The sequence below is a fragment of the Miscanthus floridulus genome, chromosome 6 (assembly GCF_019320115.1).
Source record: "Miscanthus floridulus cultivar M001 chromosome 6, ASM1932011v1, whole genome shotgun sequence".
Classification (NCBI taxonomy): domain Eukaryota; kingdom Viridiplantae; phylum Streptophyta; class Magnoliopsida; order Poales; family Poaceae; genus Miscanthus; species Miscanthus floridulus.
In genome coordinates this window covers 27,470,134-27,492,641 of record NC_089585.1, presented here as the reverse complement: position 1 = coordinate 27,492,641, position 22,508 = coordinate 27,470,134, and the positions used below count along the sequence as shown (strand labels likewise).

The 22,508-nt window shown below is 43.9% G+C and overlaps 2 protein-coding genes and 2 pseudogenes across 8 annotated transcripts; 1 reads left to right on the top strand and 3 right to left on the bottom strand.

The window, feature by feature from the left end:
* Positions 1 to 2,881: 2,881 nt before the first annotated feature.
* Positions 2,882 to 5,506, bottom strand: LOC136457940 (isoflavone reductase homolog IRL-like). 3 transcript variants are annotated; one of them, XM_066457961.1, is made up of 5 exons: positions 5,252 to 5,506; positions 4,952 to 5,113; positions 4,596 to 4,730; positions 3,861 to 3,897; positions 2,882 to 3,778 (listed from the first exon to the last, which is right to left on the bottom strand). In XM_066457961.1, the coding sequence occupies exons 1-5, from the start codon at positions 5,429 to 5,431 to the stop codon at positions 3,615 to 3,617; spliced, it is 678 nt and encodes a 225-aa protein (XP_066314058.1). In that variant the 5' UTR covers positions 5,432 to 5,506; the 3' UTR covers positions 2,882 to 3,614. The 3 variants fall into 3 exon arrangements, with proteins under 3 accessions (XP_066314058.1, XP_066314059.1, XP_066314060.1); XM_066457962.1 differs by lacking the exon at positions 3,861 to 3,897; XM_066457963.1 differs by lacking the exon at positions 4,952 to 5,113.
* Positions 5,507 to 6,029: 523 nt separating this feature from the next.
* On the bottom strand, positions 6,030 to 11,158 carry LOC136461923 (uncharacterized). 5 transcript variants are annotated; one of them, XM_066461309.1, is made up of 6 exons: positions 10,070 to 11,158; positions 8,221 to 9,514; positions 8,101 to 8,130; positions 7,984 to 8,017; positions 7,824 to 7,879; positions 6,030 to 7,458 (listed from the first exon to the last, which is right to left on the bottom strand). In XM_066461309.1, the coding sequence occupies exon 1, from the start codon at positions 11,023 to 11,025 to the stop codon at positions 10,162 to 10,164; it is 864 nt and encodes a 287-aa protein (XP_066317406.1). In that variant the 5' UTR covers positions 11,026 to 11,158; the 3' UTR covers positions 6,030 to 7,458; positions 7,824 to 7,879; positions 7,984 to 8,017; positions 8,101 to 8,130; positions 8,221 to 9,514; positions 10,070 to 10,161. The 5 variants fall into 5 exon arrangements, with proteins under 5 accessions (XP_066317406.1, XP_066317407.1, XP_066317405.1 ...); XM_066461310.1 differs by having other exon boundaries at positions 8,101 to 8,614; positions 9,454 to 9,514; XM_066461308.1 differs by having other exon boundaries at positions 8,101 to 9,514.
* A 913-nt stretch (positions 11,159 to 12,071) lies between these two features.
* On the top strand, positions 12,072 to 13,432 carry LOC136460391 (uncharacterized; annotated as a pseudogene).
* Positions 13,433 to 19,071: 5,639 nt separating this feature from the next.
* On the bottom strand, positions 19,072 to 20,683 carry LOC136457939 (uncharacterized; annotated as a pseudogene).
* Positions 20,684 to 22,508: the final 1,825 nt, after the last annotated feature.

The window sequence follows — 22,508 nt, the reverse complement described above, 5'->3', positions numbered from 1 at the left end:
TTGCGGGTGTGTACTGCTCCGTACTTGAGTGATGTGGCCTCTGCACCGACGGCCTGCTGGTCGTCCTGACGCAGACGAAGTGCGCGGCGGACAGCTATATGTCCTTGTAGTCGTATAGAGGTGATAGTGGATTTGGATCATAAAGAAATGAATTAGGATATTTGTTTTTTTCACAAACGTGTGACACGTATTTCATTAAGACAAGCAAAAATGAGTTTACAACAAGGTACGGTAATCAACAGTTGCCGAAACCTTCCTCGCTCAGCAGTTTAATTTATGTTAAAATTTAACTTATGCTGATGTTTATGTTGAAATATTATGAGAGAAAAAATATTGTTCTATGCCTGAAAAGTAGTCGAACCGCACACTCAACTGAACGGCGTCCCAAGCACTGCAACTCATAAGGCCTCGATTAGCGGCTGAATATGCCTGTAACCTGCACGCACCCAAATATTTGCTTCCTTTATAATTTTGTGCGGCAGCTGCCCAGAAGTGGAAGTCCGCCTTCCAAACGTTCTGTTATTTCGTTCCTTCCATAACATCCACCCAACCAGCAGGAACAAAGCTGTCAAATCCTCTTTGCAATCCTTTCGGGATCAATTTCCTTGAGAGCAGCCACCACTCCAGGCAACCAACATCCCAGACGCTGACAACCCCATCTCTAGGAGTAGCAGCCGATCACTGTCACCCAAACCTCCTTACTGAACACGCAAGCCAACAAGAAGTGGTCCAGTGTTTCGGATTGCTGATCACAGAATATGCAGTTGCCGCAGTTTTGCAGACCATGCCGATGGCTTCTATCTGGTGTCCAGCATCGCCCATACATGTATTTCACCCTCGGCGGAGCACTCGTCTTCCACAACAGCACCGATAAACATCGCCCCATAAGCCGAGGTAGCCGAGTACAGCTGATCTGATGAACTCCACCTCCAGCAAAACCTGTCAGGAGTTCCAGGTTGCATGCAGCTCAATGGCCGCGGTCATCTCCCATACAAGGCCGGGTTTAGTTGGCGAATTTTTTTGAAAATGATACTGTAGCACTTTCATTGTTATTTGGCAATTAGTGTCCAATCATAATCTAATTAGGCTTAAAAAATTCGTCTCGTGAATTTTGTCTAAACTTTGTAATTAGTTTTATTTTTTTATTTATATTTAATGCTTCATGTATGCGTCCAAAGATTCGATGTGACGGAAAATCTTGAAAAATTTTACAAAATTTTGGGAACTAAACCGGCACCAAGAATGTAATCGAGCAGCACCTGAATTGTCAGTCAAGGAGCCATGTCGGACACCCAAAGCCCCTCCTGACAAAGCTGACGCGACCGTTCGCCTGTGTTGATCACCGCGAATAGAGCTGGCGCTAACTGCTGAATGGACCTTCCCTGCAACCATCTATCAGTCCAGAAGGTAAGGCTCCCATCACCAACAACCGATTCAGTAGCGGCCTGGAACATGGCCTGAACAGCTTTCTCCAAGGAGGACGGCAGGTCACACCACGTTCTACGCGAGTCAGTACGCCGGAGCCATTCCCAACGCACTCTGAAGGCAACGCCTGGTCTCCGAAGATCGAGCATGCCAAGTCCACCGAGCTCCTTAGACCTGCAGCTGCAGACGACCTCCCAGGCAACCGGCACTGACCGTCATTCACCGAAACCAATCCAGACCAGATGAACGCCCGTCGCCTCTTGTCAATAGCTTCTATAGCCCAAGCCGAAAGGCAAACCACGATAGATAGGTGTACGGTGTACCGAGATTGCAGACAACGTCCATCTGGCGAGCGTCGTTCTCCTAGCCAAATTTTAAGAAGGTTCCCTTTCCATCCCGAAATCCTTCTGGCCACGACATCAATAAGGAACTGTTCGTCACTACCTCTTACCTTGTAAGGCCTTGTTTGGAACGGAGGAGGTTTATAATAAAGGAATTTCAAGGCTGTTCGGCTGGCTAAAAAAAAAAACCAAAATACTATTCCGGCTAGTTTGTTGTGAGAGAAAAATATTGTTCCGGTTGGAAAATACCACGTGAGTGGGCTGGCCAGCACCAGCCAGCCAGCCGAACACCCTGTTCAAAGGAACGCCCAACCATTGTTTTGCTGACGTCATTATGCGTTTAGTTTGGAGGAATCGACAAAGAACTTTCCATAGGAACCGTGGAGAAGCATGTACTTTTGCAGGAAACAAAAAAATGAGCTCCGAGTCGATGGAAAGCTTTCCTGTGGCTACTGCAGCTTCGCTCGCTCTCTGAACATGTTTATATTGCTAACAAAAAAATGAGCTCCGAGTCGATGGAAAGCTTTCCTGTGGCTACTGCAGCTTCGCTCGCTCTCTGAACATGTTTATATTGCTAATCTTGCTTAAACAGCGAGGCAACATTCAGCTTCCTGTTTGAGCCCCATGGCACGCAAAAGAAAAGTTCTGTACGCTTGGTTAGGTATATCTTTCTCTCTCTAGTTTATATACTAATACTAAACATGATGTTCTTAAGGATTTGATTAGTACAAAAAAAGTTAATATTGCAATAAAGTTTGAAAGTTTACTATACGCTTTTCATTCCTATATTTCAAACACCCATCTTCAAAAATTCCTCTTGTTTTCATTTCTCTGTTTTGCAACTACGTTCCTTTCCTATACATGTGTTTTCTCTCATTCCTGTGTTTTCTATTCATTTGTTCCAAATAGGCCCTAAATGACCGCCCAAGTCTTGATGGGAACAATGAATGCGTGGAGCCTCGCTACATTTTTTAACATCGAGTTGGTTCACGCTAACTTCAGCTAGCGCGTGATATTAACATTCCTAGCTATCCTGGGTTTGGGTATTCAATAAATAGGTCCGCAGCAGGAGCCACATTTTTTAACACTGTGTGCTTGGCCAGTGTGACAATGAAATCCAAATGGATGTTTTCATACATACGTGCAGCCGGCCACGGTTATGTTACCGGAAATTTGAATAAGCGCTTGTTTAGTTGCACCCCAATATCCCAAAAAGTGCTACAGTACCTATCACATCGAATGTTTGCGGCCCGTGTATAGAGCATTAAATGTAGACGAAAAAAAACTAATTGCACAATTTGGTGGGAAATTACGAGACGAACGTTTTGAGCCTAATTAATCCATGTTTGAACACTATTTGCCAAATAAAAACGAACGTGCTACAGTAGCCCTAAATTCCAATTTCCTGGAACTAAACACAACCTAAGCAAATGAATGGAGCTTAGTGTGCACCCTATGTCCCCTGAGTCCCAGACCGTCTTCCTCCTGGTTGCGTGTGGTTACAGTGAGGATCTTGTTTGCATTTGCAAAGCAGAAAGTGACGAGGTTGGGTTTCAAAATGTCATCTCTTTTCAATTGGTAATTGGTGCGCACTGGATGGAGGCTTGTTTAGTTGGGTGGAGTTTGGGATTTTGTCTACTGTAGCACTTTCATTTTTATTTGACAATTAGTATTCAATTATGGACTAATTAGGTTCAAAACGTTCGTCTCGCGATTTCCAACCAAACTGTGCAATTAGTTTTTTTCGTCTACATTTAATGCTCCATGCACGTATCGCAAGATTCGATATGATAGGTCCTGTAACACTTTTTTGGAACTAAACATGGCCGGAGACCCTGCGGGTCAAGTTCAGAGCAGCCTGTTGAGGTAATCATCGACAGTGGTGTACTTCACGTCCGGGTACAGCTCGCCGGCGTCCACCCCCGACGATGGGTCGATCTTGAACTTATGTTCCCCCTTGATGTACACCGCATGCCCAATTGACAGTAGGATGTCCAGCGGGACCGGAAGTTCTGCAGAATTGTTAACCCCATGGTTATCAATCATATCAGTTCAGTTCAAAGTTCGAACCAAGTCTGCTGTAGAAAACCGTACGTTGGGTTGGGACATAGACTGAGTGATCGTTGTCCACCTGATAGATGTTTGAGGATTTATCAATAGGACATATATAGACGTGATTGACATGTTCTAATTAGAATATAGAATAAATGTCTCGTAAATGTGTGAAATTGTGAAAGTATTTTTCAAAAATAGATTTACACGTATGCTTTTAATGCTTACAACACCGATCGATTTTAAAAGCTATCGATCGACAAAGTCCATAAGTTAATTAAAATACTCCCTGTTCTCTAAATTATAAATAGTTTTAATTTCGTTCTAAGTTAAGTTTCTCTAGATTTGATCAAGTTCTCATAAAAATACACAAAGGTGTACAACATTTTCTTTTTGACATAAACGGGAGGGAGGAGCACTTCCCCACCAAATTCATTGATTAGGAACAACAAATGACTGTTGCTTGGTTACATGGCGAGAAGACCGGCAAGACATTGGGTTACAACATTAAACATGATTGATTAATTAAATATATTATGATAGTGTATTTATTTTAATATTATAAAATTTAGTTTTTTGTATGAACTTAGTTAAAGTAAATGAAATTTGACGTTGTATAAACTTAAATGATTTATGGTTTCAAAGAGAGAGAATATGATTTATTAAGGTAAAATACATTTTGCAACCTCCAACTTGTATGATGTCCGATTTTTCAACCTTGAACTAAGAAACCGTGTAATGGACGGCCTCCAACGGTTGTAGAAGTCTGAAATTGACCTTGACATTGCCTGCCTCCTTGATCGCAGCAATGATCCTTGTTTGCTCGCCGACTTGGTGGGGGCCCACTGCTGAGATGACTATATCGGCAGACTTAACGGCCTTTACCAGGCTTCCATGGTCTGATACATCTCCCTAGCATACACATAGAGGATAGGTGAAAACCCTCAAGCGAGCTTGTACTTTCAGAGTGACTTGAGCCACTCTGAACAGGCCCAACAATGCATAAAATGCATCTGCTCTATTGGAGTAGTTCTGGCAATATACTTGAACGATCACATTGCGAAGCACATCACATCCCAGCTCATAAGTTATTCTACTAGTAGTTAACTACAAATAAGAACTACTAAGCATACCAACGGGGGGAGACCCAGTGCCGGAGGCTCCGATATGAGTGGGGTCTGGGGAAGGGAAAACCTGAGGAAGCCTTCTCCCGCAAATCTACGGAGAGGCTGCTTCGAACCCATGACCTGGTGACTCAGTGAGACAGCTCTCACCACTGCACCAGGCCTGCCCTTCTAAGCATATCAACAGAGCTCAATAAAATTTAGTATTATTTTTAGATGTCAAAATCACTATCATAGTATTATCTTGCAAACAAGGAAAGAAAAAATGGTGCAAAGTAGCACATAGAGGATAGAGATGATTACTGGTACCTTGATGAGAGCAGCACCGGAATCGGCAAAGCTTTTGATGAGCTGCGCCTTAGCTGGGTCAGATGGTGAAGAATCCCTGGTGAGGACAACAGTTAGGTGGCCAAGCCGGACGCTTGCAGTAACAATATGCTTGCCAATATGGCCTGTGCCACCAATGATGAGGATCCTGCTCTTCTCCATCTCCTGGTTCTCCTATGGAGACGTGTTCCAGCTCCAAATGTGAATAGTTGCCCACAGTTGCAAGCTGCATGCAGGGACTCCTTGGTTGTGGTCTCAGGTTAAGAGAGGAAATAGAGTTTTGTAGCTCTTACTCCAAAAGAAACCTTCTTAAAGAAATGATTAACAAGTTTCAACCACCCTCCACCTAACATTTAGTTCTTCCCATCTTCATTTCAAATACCACACAACAGAATAAGACATTAACATAGAAGGAATTCATTGAAAAAGTCACTGACTCTTCTTCACAGTTTTTTGTCTGCAAAGATACTTTTGTACCCTGAGCAACCTCAGGGATCACTATAAGTCAAAATAAAAGTAACAGTATAAACTATACCATTCAGGTAAATAAAGAAAAACTGTGCAAATAGAAAACTCCTAAGGGCGTGTTTGGTACCCTTCCCAGCCCGACCAGGCCAGCTCCAGGCAGCCAGGCTACATTTGCCCAGGCCAGATGCATGCAACAAGGGTTGTTTGGTTGCATGCATCTGTGGAACCAGGCTGGGCTGAGACATTGTTTGGTTGCATGCATGTGTTTGTAGATTTAAAAAGCCCATGCATGGATCATTGTTTGGTTGGCTGCATACAACAAGTTCTAGTCACCTCTTACATGTAGTGGTAACATTACCACCCACTAGTTGACATCAAATATTACATCAATTTCCAAATGAAAAAACATACTAGCAAGGCAATAACTACTACTATTACAAGTATAAATGAACTGTGACACAAGCGAAAGTTGTCATTTCCATTATTTTCTAGTAGAGGTGCACTGACACGTTGGAGGAGAGGTGGATTTTCAGGTTGATCACCATAGAAAGCTAGCAAAGCTTCATTTCTTGTTTCGTATTTTTTGTAGCAGTTTCCCTTGAAACCAACTACTTGAGCATGTGCTTCGGCCCAGCTGGAGTAGACCCCAGGCTCCTTCCCAACATGAACAACATACCAAGCCATAGCTGAACATGTTCTCAGATCAATAAAAAAAACATCACAGGCAATGAATATGTACTCAGATTAATCAAAATAACATCACAGGCAATAGGCATGTGCTCAGATCAATCAAAAAACATCACAGGCAATAAACATGTGCTCAGATCAATCCAAAAACATCACAGGCAATGGATAAGTGCTCAGTTCAGTCATAAAGCATCACAGGCAATGGACATGTGTTCAGATATAAGAAAACAAACATCACAGGCAATAAGGCAAGTGCTCAGAATAAAATTGTGCAAATCACAGGCATAGGCTGGTGCCCATATCAAGTTCAGAACCACAAGGTTCACATCATTGGCAATGGACTCATGGTCAGATTGCCACCACTAGGTTGATCTAGGTTGTAGGTGCAGGGTTATCTAAGACACTAACTATATGTTAGTGTTAGTAAGTAAGCTATGCAGGATCAGATCAACTGCACAAAAGAGAAGGTCAACCCACTACACATCCACCAGCTGTAGTTAGGTATGCACAAAAGATGCCACCACTGCACACGGATAGGCCACCACCATTGCATAAGGGCAAATCAGGCTCTCAGGATACATGTCCAAAGCCTCAGCATAAGTGTAGTATCACAGAAAATTTATCATCATTGCACATGCCCAAAGCCTCAGTATAAATGTAGTATCACAGAAAATTTATCATCATTGCACATGCCCAAAGTCTCAGATCAAGTGTAGTATCACAGAAAAAAAAACATCATTGCTATTGCCCAAAGTCTCAGATCAAGTGAAGAATCACAGAAAAAAACATCATTGCTATTACCCAAAGTCTCAGATCAAGTGAAGAATCACAGGAAAAAGGGTGCCCTTCTCATTCTAAGCATGTTCACACACTCTATATCATTGTAGTTGTAAATTAAGTTCAAGTTCCTTTGGCGCTCCTCATCCCTAATGCTCATTGGACCATAACTGATCTGAGGCCGCTGACTCTGAAGCATTCTAAGTGTAGCAAGCAGCACGAGCAAAAAGAATGTGTCTCTTCTCTTCCAAGTCCATCTAGAAAAAATGAATGGAAATTAAGGACAAATGCTCAGAATGACAATGTCATCATCATGGACTTGGACAAAAGCTCAGAAAAAGGATTCATCATATACTAGAACATGCTAAAAATAAGACTTTCATCATCACAGACTAGGGCAATAGCTCAGAAAAAGGCATCATCATAAACTAAGGCAATAGCTCAGGACAAAAGGAATCATCACAGACTTGGACAATAGCTCAGACAAAATGGCAACTTCATATACTTGCTCATAATCTCACAAAGTAGGACATGCATCCAAATCCAAGAACGCAGGACTCACTATCGCACGGTACAGATTAGGGGAGAGGCGAGAGGGGGAGTAGAAATACAAAATACCCACGTCAACAAGCAGCAGCACCAGCAAAAGCCCAACCCAGCAGGTGAGAGAGCTCAGATCTGCAAGCACACAAGCAAAGAAAAGAGGATTAGCATACAGAAAATAGGATTTTTACTTGGAAAAAACAAGAAAAAAAATGAGACCTAAGAACAAGGATCCATACCGCAATAACAGCCAAGAAATCAGATCTGGTGTGCCTGCAGCGAGATCAACAATCAATGGTGACCTAGGGTTTCAAATCGCACAGAAAAAATAGAGAAAGATAAGGGGAAAAACTCACTTGCTTCGAGAGGACGCAAATCCACGGCACCTGCAACAAATCGAGAGAGAGGGTAGGCATTAGGAGGCCACGAATCCATCAAGAACACTGGGGGGAGGAGGAAGAGGAGGTGGAGCTTACCGGCGGCGCAGACGGGGAGCGACAAGAAGAAGAAGAGAGGGAGGCGGCGGGAGGGAAGATATAGAGGCGGTGAATGGCGGGAACGGGGGAGGTAACCCTAGGATCTTCGCGCCATCTCCCCGCGCACGGAATCGCCAAGCGCGCGAGCTCGCGGGAGGACGGAGCGAGCCAGGCTAAAGAAAAACGGCCGATTTGGGCGTTCCTCGTGAGCCAGGCCAGGAGAGGACTTTTGCACGAGCGGAGCCTGGCTCGGGAGGGTGGCCAAGGAACCAAACATGAGCAGGCTGCATCCCAGGAGCCTGGTTTGCCCTTATGCGGGCGACCAAACACGCCCTAAGTGTCTTTGCAAGGGATCAGTTATGTCAAACTCTGTCAGTCTGTCTGCTGCAATTTCCTATCAGAACAATTACAGCAAGTCAAAACTGCCTATGAATTTTGCTCAATCAAGCAAATTATATATATGTCTGTCTGTTTGTTTGGGGCACAGGCATTACAGCACTAGGCAGAGCATCACCACCTTTCTTAGTGCTAGGCATTCCATCTAGGCACTATTCCCAATTTCGTCCATTGATCTCTCTTTTTTTTACATATTTTTCTCTATTTTTTGTACACTAATAAGCTACTAAATGTACAAAGGCCTAGGCACCAATGTTATCAAGTCGTCCGACTAATCACGATAAGTCGGGCTGATCTGTGCCGTGGCGATCAGCTAAGCACTACAATTAGTCGCGATTAATCGTGATTAGTCATGATTTTAGTCAGGCTGATTGGTGCCATGGCGACTAGGATCAGTAAGACGATTTGATAACATTGCTAGGCACTAGGTGGCACCTGGCCACCCGCTTAGTTCCTAGCGCTTCATGAATGCTCCTGCATAGCCATACCATTCTAGTTTGACCTAGATGAGACCAAATGGCGTAATGCAAACTTGCAGATGTTATCAATTTCAAATTGACAGATGAAAGTTTCAGCAATCAGAAGCCAAAAGTACAATTCCACTAAACATTAAAATGTCCGTGAGTTACCATGGTTAAGAATGCAAGCAAGAGTCTTGGTATACGTTATATCAGTTACAACAAACAAACACCATTACAAGATAAGAAAATTCAAAGTTGAATGACAGGTGAAATTATTGTAGTATTAGTGTAAATAGCATACGTTCATACTGAAATATCATTTGAGATTGTCAACACATGATTGGTGCAAAGGTAAAAAACACACAAGAAAACTCACATATTCTATATTCTGTGAATCAAATCGTCATGGAGACATGGATAGCACAGATCTGCCAATCCTTGAGGGGGAACAAAACAGATGTAACCATATTAATCAATATGCCAAGGCAGCAATCAATCAAAGTTGGCTTTAGGCTTCAACTAGAAATTTCAGAAATTTTATAGATAACATAAGTTGCCTAATGGACAAGAGAGCAAATTTACAGCAAGTTAATGCTGCAAAACAATAACCCCTATTATGAGCCTTTCAGTTCAAATCGCTAGTTTAATTGGACAAAGCATAATTGTCCAACTTCCAAATATGAGATCAACAATCAATTAAAACACGCAGAACTGTTTCAAAGTTAAACAGTCAATGAAAACATAATGAACTGTTTCAGTGTGCACATTATCAATAAAATGTTAAATTTCGTATGTATAATTTGTTGTGTCCTGTTTTCTCTTAGGTGTAATTGGCAGTTCTAATAACAGGGTATAGCATGAAATTCAGAGCATTTCAAGTAACAATTCAAAGGGTAATATCATTGCTTGAGCCTCATGGCCATGGCATATAAATTGGAGGTTATACAGAAAAAAAACTGTGGAGTCTAGCATAGTAGCCAAAAGAGCCCAACCTTAATCAAACTGAAGCCCAAAATACAACAGCAGGAACAACCTCACCCGCCACAAATTCCCATACATCTCCAATGAGTAAGGATTCTCCTAACTAATCTCCAGAATGCTTCTTTTGCTTCTTCTTTGTATGTTCTACCTGCTCTGGAGCATTATCATAAACGTCACCTCTACCCCTCTTCTTTTTCCTCTTCTTCTCTATGTCTAGATCACCATCAGCAATCCTCTTCTCCTCCTTCACAACCTCAGTGCCGCCTTCCTCTTGTTCATGCTTCTTTTTCTTCCTTTCCCTCTCTGTTCTGGCAACTCTCTGTTCTGCTGCACTGCCATTGACGATTTTCTCTTCCACCTCATTCACATCATCTTCCAGTTTCACATGATCCTTCTCTTTTTTCTTCTTGCTCTTCTTCTTTTCACTCACCAGCTCTTCTTCCACCACGAAACTAGGCTCCTGCTTCACATCGACGATGATTTCCTTATTCGGATGCTTCTTCTTCCTCTTCTCAGTGGCAATTTCTGGTGACGGGGGGATGTGCGAGTCAGCACGGGCAACCGCTCTATCCTCCGGGGGATTCTCATTCTTCTTCTTCTTCTTGCCCTTCTTCTTACTGGAGGCAAGATCTAGCTCCGCCCCCGCGGCAGAATCGCGGTGGGAACCATAAGCGGCAACCGCCATGTCCCCTTCGCTCTCCTGGTCTTGGTGCCTTCTATCGCCCTCCACCGGATCCTCATAGTCGTGGGCATCGAAGTTGGCGGCACCCTGCTGGTGCCTGCCGCCGAGTTCTTCGCGGAAGTAGATGAGCTGTACTGTGGCGTCGGTCACGGTGCGGAGGTAGGTATCGCAGTCGGAGGAGGGTAGGTGGGAGGCGGCAGACTTGGAGAACCAGAGGAGGGTGCGGGCAGCCTTGTCGAGGGAACAGGGCTCGGAGGAGACGACGCCGCCGGTGATAGCCCTCATCGCCCCCGCCGCCGGCAAGACGAGTGTGGGAGTTGGGGTTAGGGTTTTAGGACGAGGAGAATTCGGCAGGCCCTCTCCTTTCCTCAGCTCGGCTAGGAGACTCTGGACTGGACTTTGGCGCGCCGAACTGGCCCATTAGTCAGCCGCAGAGAGCCCAACACTTACATTGAGCCTGTATTTAGGCACGGAAAAAAAGTCCACCTACCTCCTCAACTTTTGTAAAAATCTTTTTTTTTTTTCTCCATGGACTCTAAAACCGAGTAAACCACTTTCTAAACTTTTAAAAATCATAAATATTTTTTTACAAGAATACACCAAAATAAATCTATAACTAAATTATACATGATCCAATGAGTATGAAATTTTTTCTATAGTTCAAGCATATAATAATTAGCACATCATAAAAATTTCACCACAATTAGACTATACAAACTGCAGTTATGAATTAATTATAGAAAAGCATAGATCCAAAGTTATAATAAAAAATTTGTATTAAAGCATACCATATTATATGTTCACTGTGTAGATCTACTCATGTGGAGTCCAACAAAATTAGATTTTTTTATTTTATGATTTTTCTATAATTTACTATTATTTTTTAAAGATTCAGCCAAAATAAATAAAAAAGAAAAGAGTAAATTGCACGGTCGGTCCTTAAAATATTAGACTGATTTCGTCTAGGTCCCCAAACTATGAAATCGCACTGTTAGCTCCCCAATCTACTTAATTCAGTCCATGTAGGTCCAAAACAGCCCAGGCGGTGTTAAGCAGTCGACATGGCTGTCCACGTACGCACGATCTCATCTTCTCCACCCCACTCCTTTCCTTTCTCTCGGACGGATCTCGGGCACATCCGCCACTGCCTGGAGCCGCGGAACAGCTGGTGGGCGCACGCCGCCGACTGCGTGGAGCAGCACATGCACAGTCTGCCCTGGAGCGTCGCCGTGGTGCTAGAGGCCGTCGAGCTTGTCTCGGAGGTCACGGGGTCTGACCCAGACGAGCTCGCCTAGCGGCGGCTGCTGTTCGCTAAGGACTATGACAGGGACATGCTGGAGCCGAGGCTGTTCCGGCAGAGGCTCGGCGTGTGGTACCTGGCGACGCGTGAGCTCGCCGCTAGGATGGACGCGGCGTGGAAGGAGGACTGGTGGCTCCTGTCGTAGTACCTTGACGAACGGAGGAGCCCGGGCTCGCCAGAGCCGCTGACGGGGAGCGAGCACCGGCTGGCCGACCTCCTGACCGCGCCGCGTGGGAAGGTGCACCCGGTGTTCGTGCTCCTGCAGGGCGACTTCCACGTCTGGAGGCGGCTGGTGGGCAACCTCAAGGAGGTGCAGTGGATGGGGGAGGCCTTCGCGGTGAAGCACTTCGTCAGCGTCGACTCCGTGGGCGCCGAGAATGCGCTGCTCACCTCCGTGGTGCACTCAAACATGGCGCACTGCCGGTACTACTTCCACGACGAGGAGAAGCGCGAGTTCTTCCAGTGCAGACCGGCTTCCCGACCTCCCTCGCCGACATTGTCGTCAAGAACCACGACCGCCTCGGGAACCCCATCGGCGGCACCGTGGCCTCGGCGCCGACCTACCGCCCACCGCTGCCACGGAGCCGGCGCTCGTTGTACCCTAGCAAAGGCACGAGCTTTCGGTGGATCATGACGTGGCGGCGATAGTGGCAGCGGCTTCAGCATCCGGCCGGGCTCATCGTGGCCTGCGGCGCCGTGGTGCTTGTGCCGCTGGTGATCTAGAGCAAGCAGCTGGTGGCCGCGGCCATGCTCATGTCGGTGGCGCTATCGTGGATCGAATCCATCAGGACCGCTCATCCTCGGTGGTCGGAGACAAAGAAAGAGCTGGATTCGTGCCACGGGCATGAGTGCGGATCTGTCTCGCCGATCCATGAGGCGGCGGAGTCACCCAGGCTGAGCTGCGACGAGTGCGAGTCCAACAACGGAGGCAGCGATGCCACCTCACTCTGCTCTCCCGACACCGATAGACGTGACCTCGATTGCGATGACACGTCGTCGTCTCTGAATAATCCAAAACAGAGCAAGAGGTCGCTGCGAAAGCTAAAGCTACTCGCCAACAAGTTGCGGAATGGTAAGACGCCTCGGGGCAGGGACTCCCATCATGGTGGCAAGGTAGGCGAGCACGAGCACCCGGAGACACCGAGGAGACTCAATGCGAAGCTCGCAGCAGCAGCTATTACTCCGGCCGAGGAGATGACTACGTCGCCACTAGTGGTGATCACCGTCAACGACGAGGATTGCTGCCACCGCCAACACGGGGGCACATTATCATTGCCCGCGTTGATGCCAATCATCCTCGCCGCCCTCGTCGTCGGGAAGCTCCCGGTGCTGGCGCTGGCCGTGCTCTGCACGGCATTCTCTAGCTCGGTCGAGAGAGTTCCTGCAAGATAGGCCAGCAGGTAGTAGAGAGTTCAGGGAGCAAGGAGCGGCCCCGTGCGGCCCGATGGGCGTAGGGACACCAGGAGGCGGTGCAGGCGGCCGCCGCCCGAGGACGGGCGCTTCAGCGTGCTCGTTGGCATTGCGTACGTGGACAGACACGTGTACTGCTTGACACCGCCTAGGCTATTTAGGACCTACATAGACCGAATTAAGTAGATTGGGGAGCCAACAGTGTGATTTCATAGTTTGGGAACCTAGACGAAATCAACCTAATACTTTAAGGACCAGCCGTGCAATTTACTCAAAAGAAAAAGACAAAACCACCTTTAAAAACTGCTTATAACCGGCCAGGGAGGTAAAATGAATGGTTTTAAAAGTTCAGGGAGGTGGTTTACCTGATTTTAGAGTTTTAGGGAGGAAAAGCGGATTTTCACAAAAGTTGAAGGAGGCAATGTGGATTTTTTCTAAAAAAACATTCTACCTCCCTGAACTACATCTTAGTCTGAGATTTCTTTATTCTCAAACTCTAAAACCAGACACTTTACCCTTGAACTTTCAAAACCTTTCAAATTACCTACTGTGGTTTTGAAGATAGTTTTATCTTTCTTCTAAGTTAAAAATGGTAAATACTTGATAAGGTTTTGAAACCACAGAAAATCTCTCTAAACTTTCAAAAATTCCCAAAAATTCCTAAAGATAGATTGGGATACGCCAACACTATAACACAACATACTTTTGCCGACACTTTCTATTGTAGGCAAAGGACACCTTTGCCGACAGATAATCTCCCGTGAAAAGTTTTGCCGATAGTTTAGAAACAGTCACGCTAGAAGTCGTTGGCGAAACTTTTGCCGACAGTTAACAGAATCCCCGACACTCTATGTGTAGGCAAACGGTCTACCTACGCCGACAATTAACCCTTTGTCGACAGTTAAGACCTACGCCGACAGTTAAGACATTTCCCGATAGTTTGTATGTTAGCCAAACTATTTTCAAGGTATTTTACAAACCATACCCTGTCAAAAAAAAACTATCGACAAAACTACATAGATATAGTTATAATTAAAATAATTTGACAAATTCACTTTTGCTCATATAGAAGGCATCACATTGAACAAATTCACTTGATTTTTGTATAAATAATATATTAGATCTTCCATACTAGTATATTAAATCTTCTATACATACTGGTCACAGACATATAGCCAAATACATGTCCAAAATATAGATAAGTTATTCGCAAACATAGACTTATACTAAATTATTACAAGCTGTAGTGTAATTATTCAAATCAAAAGCAGAAGTGTTGAGCAACACTATGCTATGGACTGATGCATTAGCTATCGGTCTTTGAGCTAAATGGTTATGGCTAGAAGAGATGCCACTCCAAAACACGTGGAGTAGTTGCTTGCTTGTTCCACAAAAGGTTTGTCAACCCAAAATACTTGCAACACCTCATAGCTGAAGTACCTAACATGAAAAAAAGCTGAACTATCAGCGCAATATGCTCTATGATTTAAATTTGTGCCATGCAATTCACACTGTTATATCACATATAAGTCGAACTCTCCAAGTAAGTTTCAACAATACCTTCCAGCTATGATGGCCTTCCTGTACCACCAATATTTGAATGTGCCACTACTATTTAAATGTTGTAGTGAATGAGTGCATAGGTGTTCCTGAAATCACACATGCTTGAAATTTGAATGGCTATGTTGCAGCCAAGACCATCACACGAGCATTCTCTGAAAAGATATACAAATTCTCTACTGACCTGTCCAATATTTGGTTGTCTAAATGTTTAGTTACCTATCTTTGCATGAGGATATATCTTTCTGCAAACATATTTTACCAAAAAAAAAAACTAATGATGAAAGGCATGCATGGGAGAACATTCCAAGTCCAACAACAAGTAAAATAGAGTAAGGCTAGTATAATTGTTATCAATAAACAGATGTGCTTTAAGGTAACCAAAACAACAGAAGAGCCATACCGTCCTATTAGTAGAGTCAACATCAGATTGCCTTGGTGGAGAAGAGCCAGAATCACCTAAAAATAAGCAATTATAAAATCAAAAGACATGTCTAATGGGAAAATTATTAATAAAAAACTACACACCTACCCACAGAGCCCCAATATGCTGGAGTAGATGCTAGGAAAACCAGGCCCCAAATATTACTCATTTGAACATGTATGCATGATGCATGTATTAACATATACTCAAAATATTGAAATATAACAGAACCACCTTAAAAAACCATAGCATCAAGCAATAAGGAGTAGATATGCAGAAAAAATGATTGTTACAACTCCCAGTTATATGTGTGGAACTCATGGCATATTTATTATAGGGAAAATTCATATGGTAGCAATAAAATTCTGAACAAATAGCACTGACTAATATAAAGTCAAGATCATGGAACCTGGAAAAACATTATAGATGTGTAATAACCGGAGGCAAGGGCTAAATACAAAACAATAATATCAAATTCTGGAAATACCTTGAGATCCTCTAGGAGTCGCTGGTCCTACACGAATTGGTCTTGTGGAACAGTATACATCCAGTATTTCCAAAAACCCCACATGGACTTGCATTATTATAGGTAGACATGAGTACACAAAAGAAAAGACTAATATTAAATATTAGGATTGTAGCTATTTATAGGCCTGTTGTCTGATATGGTACCGAAACAAAGAATGGTAGGGACAAAAAGACTAATTTATGCAGAAAATTAAACAAAATTACACTAGAAGTAGCAGTAGTTTATTTCTAGAAGTCACATAGAACACAAAAGGAAAAGGCTGATATTAAATCTAAGGAACTTAGCTGTTTACAGTCTTGTGTTGTCCATTCTATGGTACACAAACAAAGAATGACAGGGACAAAAAGACTAATCTCTGCAGAGAAGTAAACAAAATGACACTAGAAGGCTATAGTTCATTTCTAGAAGTCACAGACAAGAAAATATAAGTTGGCCAGAAACTTGATTTTGTATTTTCCCCATGAAATACAAAATATATAGTCAATGGTGACTAGCAAGCAAACACAATTTATAACCAATACAGAGATACAGTTGTTCAACTATGAAGGTGATGGCTATTCTAAATAAGCACCATACTGTATGCATACAAAGTTTTTCTGAAATATAAACATGTGACAAGAATTACCATTCCTCAGGACATGGCACCATCTCAGGAACTGAATGGAAGACTCAATTTAAAATGGAGGTAGGATAGGCATATCGAACCAAAAAATGAAAAATCAAATAGTCGAGTGCAAACAAGAGATAGAAGTAGCAGACACCTTATATTTCTACTGTTGTCCTCCTTATGAATTCAGTAAACATACCCTAAAGGCCACATATCAGGCACGACTTACCAAAGATAATTTGAGTGGCCTAACTTTTCGTCAGCCTTGTGTTATGTTATCAGATGTTGACTATAAATAAATTATAAATGTTAGGCACAATTCATAGCAAAATTTCATGAGAAAACAGACCCTTGAGCTAAAATTTTCAGCAACAGATGGCATTGCAATTTCAGAATTATAAAAATCTAATATGGTAGAGTAGGAACTCAAAATGTGGCATAAATGCATATAATTTATGGTTGCATTAACAACCAGGTGTGCATGCATCAGGTTGGTAGAGTCGAAATGATCAGGTGCCCATATGAGTTTCTGCTAGTTCCATTTGTGATGGAGCCTTATTATTTTTTCAGTGCTTCTAAAATCAACATTGCTAAACAGCCAACCACTCTGCAATAAGTTATAAATTAACAGATCCTGCGCATAGAAATTAACACACACATTTTGATTTGAGTATAGGTGTTCCTCCTAAGTTCCTAACACACACACACAAACCGTTAGTGTTCATAAATAGATAATAATTAATCACCAATTCTCTACTGCCCAGACGTATACACAGAAGACTCAAATTCACCACAATTAAACATAAATAGTTTCTTGACAGTCAAAACAAATATGAATAGTTTCTGCTCATCACAAAATTGAATTTAAACATAATTAGTAACTTCTAGAAAATGAGTCTGTTGAACATTAGTACAGCTGTGCATATGAATTGAGTATAGATGTTCCTCATAACCTTCAAAGATCAAAGATTTTTCTAATTCTGGTTTTGTACCTAGACTTTTTAGTAGTTTATACATATAAAATCTTAGATACAAATTCAAGTAGAAATCAGTTAATAATTAGATACAAATATAAACAGAAATTAAAAAGAAAGGAATTTAACCTTCTTTCTCAATTTTTTTTGAATGGAATCTGTGTGTTCTTGCTGTGAGCAACCACCGCCGCAGTGAGCCCCACCCTCCTAATCATCGCCCCTCAAGCACCACACTACACACGTCTAAAAACCAAATCGCGATTAAGAAGACAGTAGATCGAGGGATGGAAAATGGAGATCGAGATAAGTGGAAGAGAAGCTGACCGATCGACCGAGAGAAAAGAATGTTGGGGAGGTGGTCGACCGCATTCAAATGCGAAAGCCGTCGAGGACCGGGAGGTCGGATCTATGCGCCCTCCCTAGAGATGCAGCTGTAGTCGGCGAATCCATGCGCCCCTCCTCGGTGGGCGGCCACGAAAGCAGCTTTCTTCACCAGTGTAGAAGGGGTTGGCGTGGGGGCAGCCGGTAGGGGTTGGCGTGGTTAGGGTTTCGGCGGGTGGCGGTGCTGTGCAGGGCGGCGATGGCGGGAGCTGGCGTGGGAGGCAGAGGCGGCGTGCACTGGCATGGGAGGCGGCGGCCACTGGCGCTGGCGCTGGCGTGGGAGGCGGCGGCACGCGAGGGGCAGCAGAGAGAGAGTAGGGTTGGATTGGGTTTCCCTTTGCGTGGGCTACAGACTCCGTCCCAAAAGGCTATGACTCCGTGCATACGGTGAAAAGATCTAAAACCGGAATCTGGGTAAGACCGTATATCCTTTCGCCGACACTTAGATAGTTGGCTTGTTTAGGAAACGCCGACACTTATTCTGTCTAAAAACATTTCCCGGCAGTTTCATTGTCCTAAGAGAAATGCCGACAATTAACCTATAGCCATACAACATCATTGCCGACAGTTTACATGACTTTAAACAGGTTGTACAATTACCAACACATAGTATGTTGTCAAAACCAATCATTTGCCAACAGATAAGTGTAGGCAAATGTGTGTCGTGGTGTAGTGCAAATTCAATTATTTTTAGCTCATTAAAATATCTCTAGATACTTCAAAATCGATTTAGCTCTACAAAAATGGAATAATATCCCAAAAATCTTAGAAATTCCCAAGTTATAATCATTGTATTTGTACATGTATATGTAACAAATGCCACTCAAGCTACATATATGCAAGTCATCCAACCCTAAAGGGTTGTGAGGTGTTTTTTCTCGATCTCTATCACTAATTATTTCGAGAAAAAAAATAATACGGTTATTATACAGGCCATTCAGGCTACATATATGTTACTCACCCAACCCTAAAGGGTAAAGGGTGTGAGGTGTTTTTTCTCAATCTCTATCGCTGATAATTTTAAAAAAATGATATGGTTATTGTTCGAGGGTTCCAATTTTTCCTTACAAGTAACATATGAGGTGTTTTTTCTCAATCTCTATCGCTGATAATTTCAAAAAAAAAATGATATGGTTATTGTTCGAGGGTTCCAATTTTTCCTTACAAGTAACATATGGAGATTCCTTTTAAAAATAACAAACATAAAGAGATCAGACCATGTGCACAGAGATTTGGTCGCTTGATTCGCTCATTTTGGCACCTTGTTAAGTTTTACAGGCATCGTTGAGCACGAATTTTTGCGAACTCTCACATCCATGATTGTACATATAACAGATAAAATTATCAATGCTAACCAGGTCCGTCCAACTCTCTGTTTTGATTGATATACTTAACAAATACTCTTATTAGTCACTGCTCGATAGCCATGCGCGCGCCAGCTATCATAGCGATGGATGAAGCTTGATCATTTTTTCGGCGCAGCAGCAGAGCCACTCTAGCCCCCACCGGCTTCCTCGCCGTCCTTCTTGTTGGCCTTGGTGGACAGCTTGAGGTGCACCCCCGGGTCGCCGCCGTTGCAGGAGCTCTGCAGCAGCAGCGAGTTGTTGATCACCTGCACGTTGCTGTTGACGAACGCCGTCAGCCCTTTGCCGCCCCCAGCCTGCTCCTTCCCGCTACTGACGACGACGCTGCCGTCGAGCTTGTGGCCGCGGCGCTCCTTGCTGCCAGCCGCTGCGTCCCCCCTGCCGTCAGCCACGGCGCTGCTGTCTACCTTCATGGACGCGCCCTTGTTCTCGCCGGCCAGCGTGATGATGGTCGTTCCCGCCGCCGCCGAGCCAGCGCGTTCGTGGCTGCCGCCGGTCGACGGTGCCGTAGAGCTGAGCTTGTGCACATGTCGGCGACGCCCGCCTTGAGCTCCTTGTGCAGCTGGCTGCCTTCCTTCTCTTTATCCTTGTCCTTCTTCTCTTTGTGATCCTTCTCCATCTCCTTGTCCTTCTTATCTTTGTGATCCTTCTCCTTCTCTTTATCCTTTTCCTTCTCCTTCTCTTTCTCCTTGGCTTTTTCTTTCGCCGGGGCCTTGGTTTGTGTCTTGGATGCTACAAGCGGTTCATGGATGGTTTTCTCTTGCGGAACGGTGATGTCTTTTTGCTTAGGAACATCATGCACAATAGGATTAGGACGAATAGGAGAAGGCGGCTTGTTCTCTCTGGCAACCAGTAACGGTGCCGGCTCCGGCGCTGGAGCATTGGGCTCTCGAATGGGCGAGAGTGGCGGAGCGCGGGAAGGCGACGGGGACGGCCTGCTGGACAGCCGCGTCGGCTGCGGCTGGGCCGGTGGAGCGGGGCTACCACCACCGCCAGCGCCTCTGGACACCGGCGTCGCCGCCTGTTGCGGGTGCGACGGCCGCCGCGACGGCGACGCTGTTGCTGTTGCAGGAGGCGGCGATGGCGGCTGCGGTGCCGGGCGAGATTCCCGCCTCGACAGCTGCGGGCGGACGGCCGGCCGAGGAGCAGGCGCGGGCGGCGGCGGCTGCGGGGGCGCGGTCCAGTATGGGAACCAGTACCGCTGCGCCGGCGGCTGCTGGTCGTCGTCAGCCATGCTGCCTGGAGCCCGGTGCCCCGGTGGTGCTGGACGATCCGCTTTGGTCAGGAGATGTTCGAGAGATCGCGGTGATTTTGGCTGGTTACAGACTACAGAGAGACGCGTTGCAATTTGCAAATTGCAATGCCGGGCGCTCTGCATTTATAGCTGGGGAAGGATTCACTGGGAGAAAAAGCATACGCAGCACACAATTAATCAACGCGTGGTGATTGGGAAACGGATTCTGTAAGGCAACATCGCGATGCATTTCCGGCATCTGATTCTGCGTCCTCTTTCATGTCTCCTGCGTCCGTTGGCGCTTGCTCGTTGATCACGACAAGAAGGGCTACGTGTGTGTTCCTTGCTTTTGCGGTCCTCTCACTCTGCGGTTAACCTGCTGCCAACGCTTGGAATATATGTCAGCGTTGGTGAATAAAGGACATTCCTCCGCTGAAGTTGTATACTTTTTTTTTTCTCGCCGGCATAATTTTCACCTGTGTAGAAGAAAAGCAAAGATGTGCAGTGCAGGGCATGCTTTAACGGGAATGGAATTCCTCTGCTTTTATGCCAGCAGATGCTACGCAGTACTGTGAATTTTTTTTTCTCTCTGATGAAGAAAAGCTGAGGGGAGTTTCCCACGCAGAAGTAAAAGAAGCAGAAAAATTTTCAACTCGAAGATCATGAAAATAATATGATATTAAGCCACCAGACACTATAGTCTACTTTTATCTTGGCAACATGCTGTTTTAAGCCATAATAATGAGATAAGCAAACATGATATTACATATATATAACAGCATCAAAGCAAGCATAAATAAAGAATACTGAAATACAAATTTTACTTAATTCAAGTACGTAGTTCAAAATAAAAATAGCAGGTGAGCTACTACCACTCTACAGATCAGTACAAAATTTGTATTTCAGTATTCTTTATTAATGCTTGCAAACACACACTCAGTCCTTAAGCTATTACCATGGTCATCTACTGGTAATTTTAGATTACTATAGACATCACATCATTTTAACAAACTATCTAAAACACCACCGGAATAGTTTGATCTTATTATCAGGAAACGAGTTGCTTTATGAAGTCATCTAATGGTAATTTTATATTACTATAGACATCACATAACAAATCCACATTTTGACAAAATATCGAAAACACCATCGGAATACTATGATCTTATTATCAGGGAACAAGCTGCTTTGTGAAACAACTTTCGAGCTTGAAAGAGACAAATCGCCTTTGTTTACAAAAGATAAACCATGTAAAAATAATAATGATGATCCATGGTATTTAAGAATAGAAGCTAATGTCATGTTTGAAGTATAATTTTCACATTAAAAATAGAATAAAATACATGTTCTTGTAAGACCACAAAACTCTGTTCCAAAACAAATGGCAAGACAAGCAATTAACTATTGTTTAAAAAATCAACAAAAAGGATTGGAGTATTGAAAATTAAAGTTAGTAGTTCTCTTTAGCTGTGCTAAAGATCACCAGTAACATCTAGGGCAAACACCAAACGTACAAAGAAAAAGAATGAGCTCCTTTTTGTTATCTACACACAAATTGCAGTGTGAGTTTCATGGTCCAAGTGGATATTCAAGTAACTCTGTTCATTCTCCCTTCACCTACTAAAGATATGGAGTGCACAATAATAAGAAAACCAAAGCCCTTACCTTGACATGGAGAAACATGCATCTTACCTCCTCATAAGAGCCTACTACACTTGCCAGTCCAATTAGAAGGGGTTTGTACTCACCAATATGAGCTATCACAATTGCATCATATTCACCATCAGGCTTTTCATTCTCAAACAAGGGCCGGAAAGCCATTGAAGGACTCAATTTTGCTTATCCAACAAGGTTGTACAACTTCAGCCATATTAGTATGTAGTGAACAATGTGACATACAAACAACAACTTAACGAACATTCGTTGACAAGGGAAAGAACTAAAAAGTACCCAAATCAAAACAAGCCTCTAGGGCAGGATACATT

Bases quoted from the DNA above. Each gene is read 5' to 3' on its own strand.
- LOC136457940 (XM_066457961.1), bottom strand. From the start codon at position 5,431: ATGGAGAAGAGCAGGATCCTCATCATTGGTGGCACAGGCCATATTGGC. The intron at 5,114-5,251 runs GTACCAGTAATC...TGATATGCTTAG, and splicing joins CCGGTGCTGCTCTCATCAAG to AAGGGCAGGCCTGGTGCAGT. The intron at 4,731-4,951 runs GTATGCTTAGTA...TGTGTATGCTAG, and splicing joins CACTGGGTCTCCCCCCGTTG to GGAGATGTATCAGACCATGG.
- LOC136461923 (XM_066461308.1), bottom strand. From the start codon at position 11,025: ATGAGGGCTATCACCGGCGGCGTCGTCTCCTCCGAGCCCTGTTCCCTC.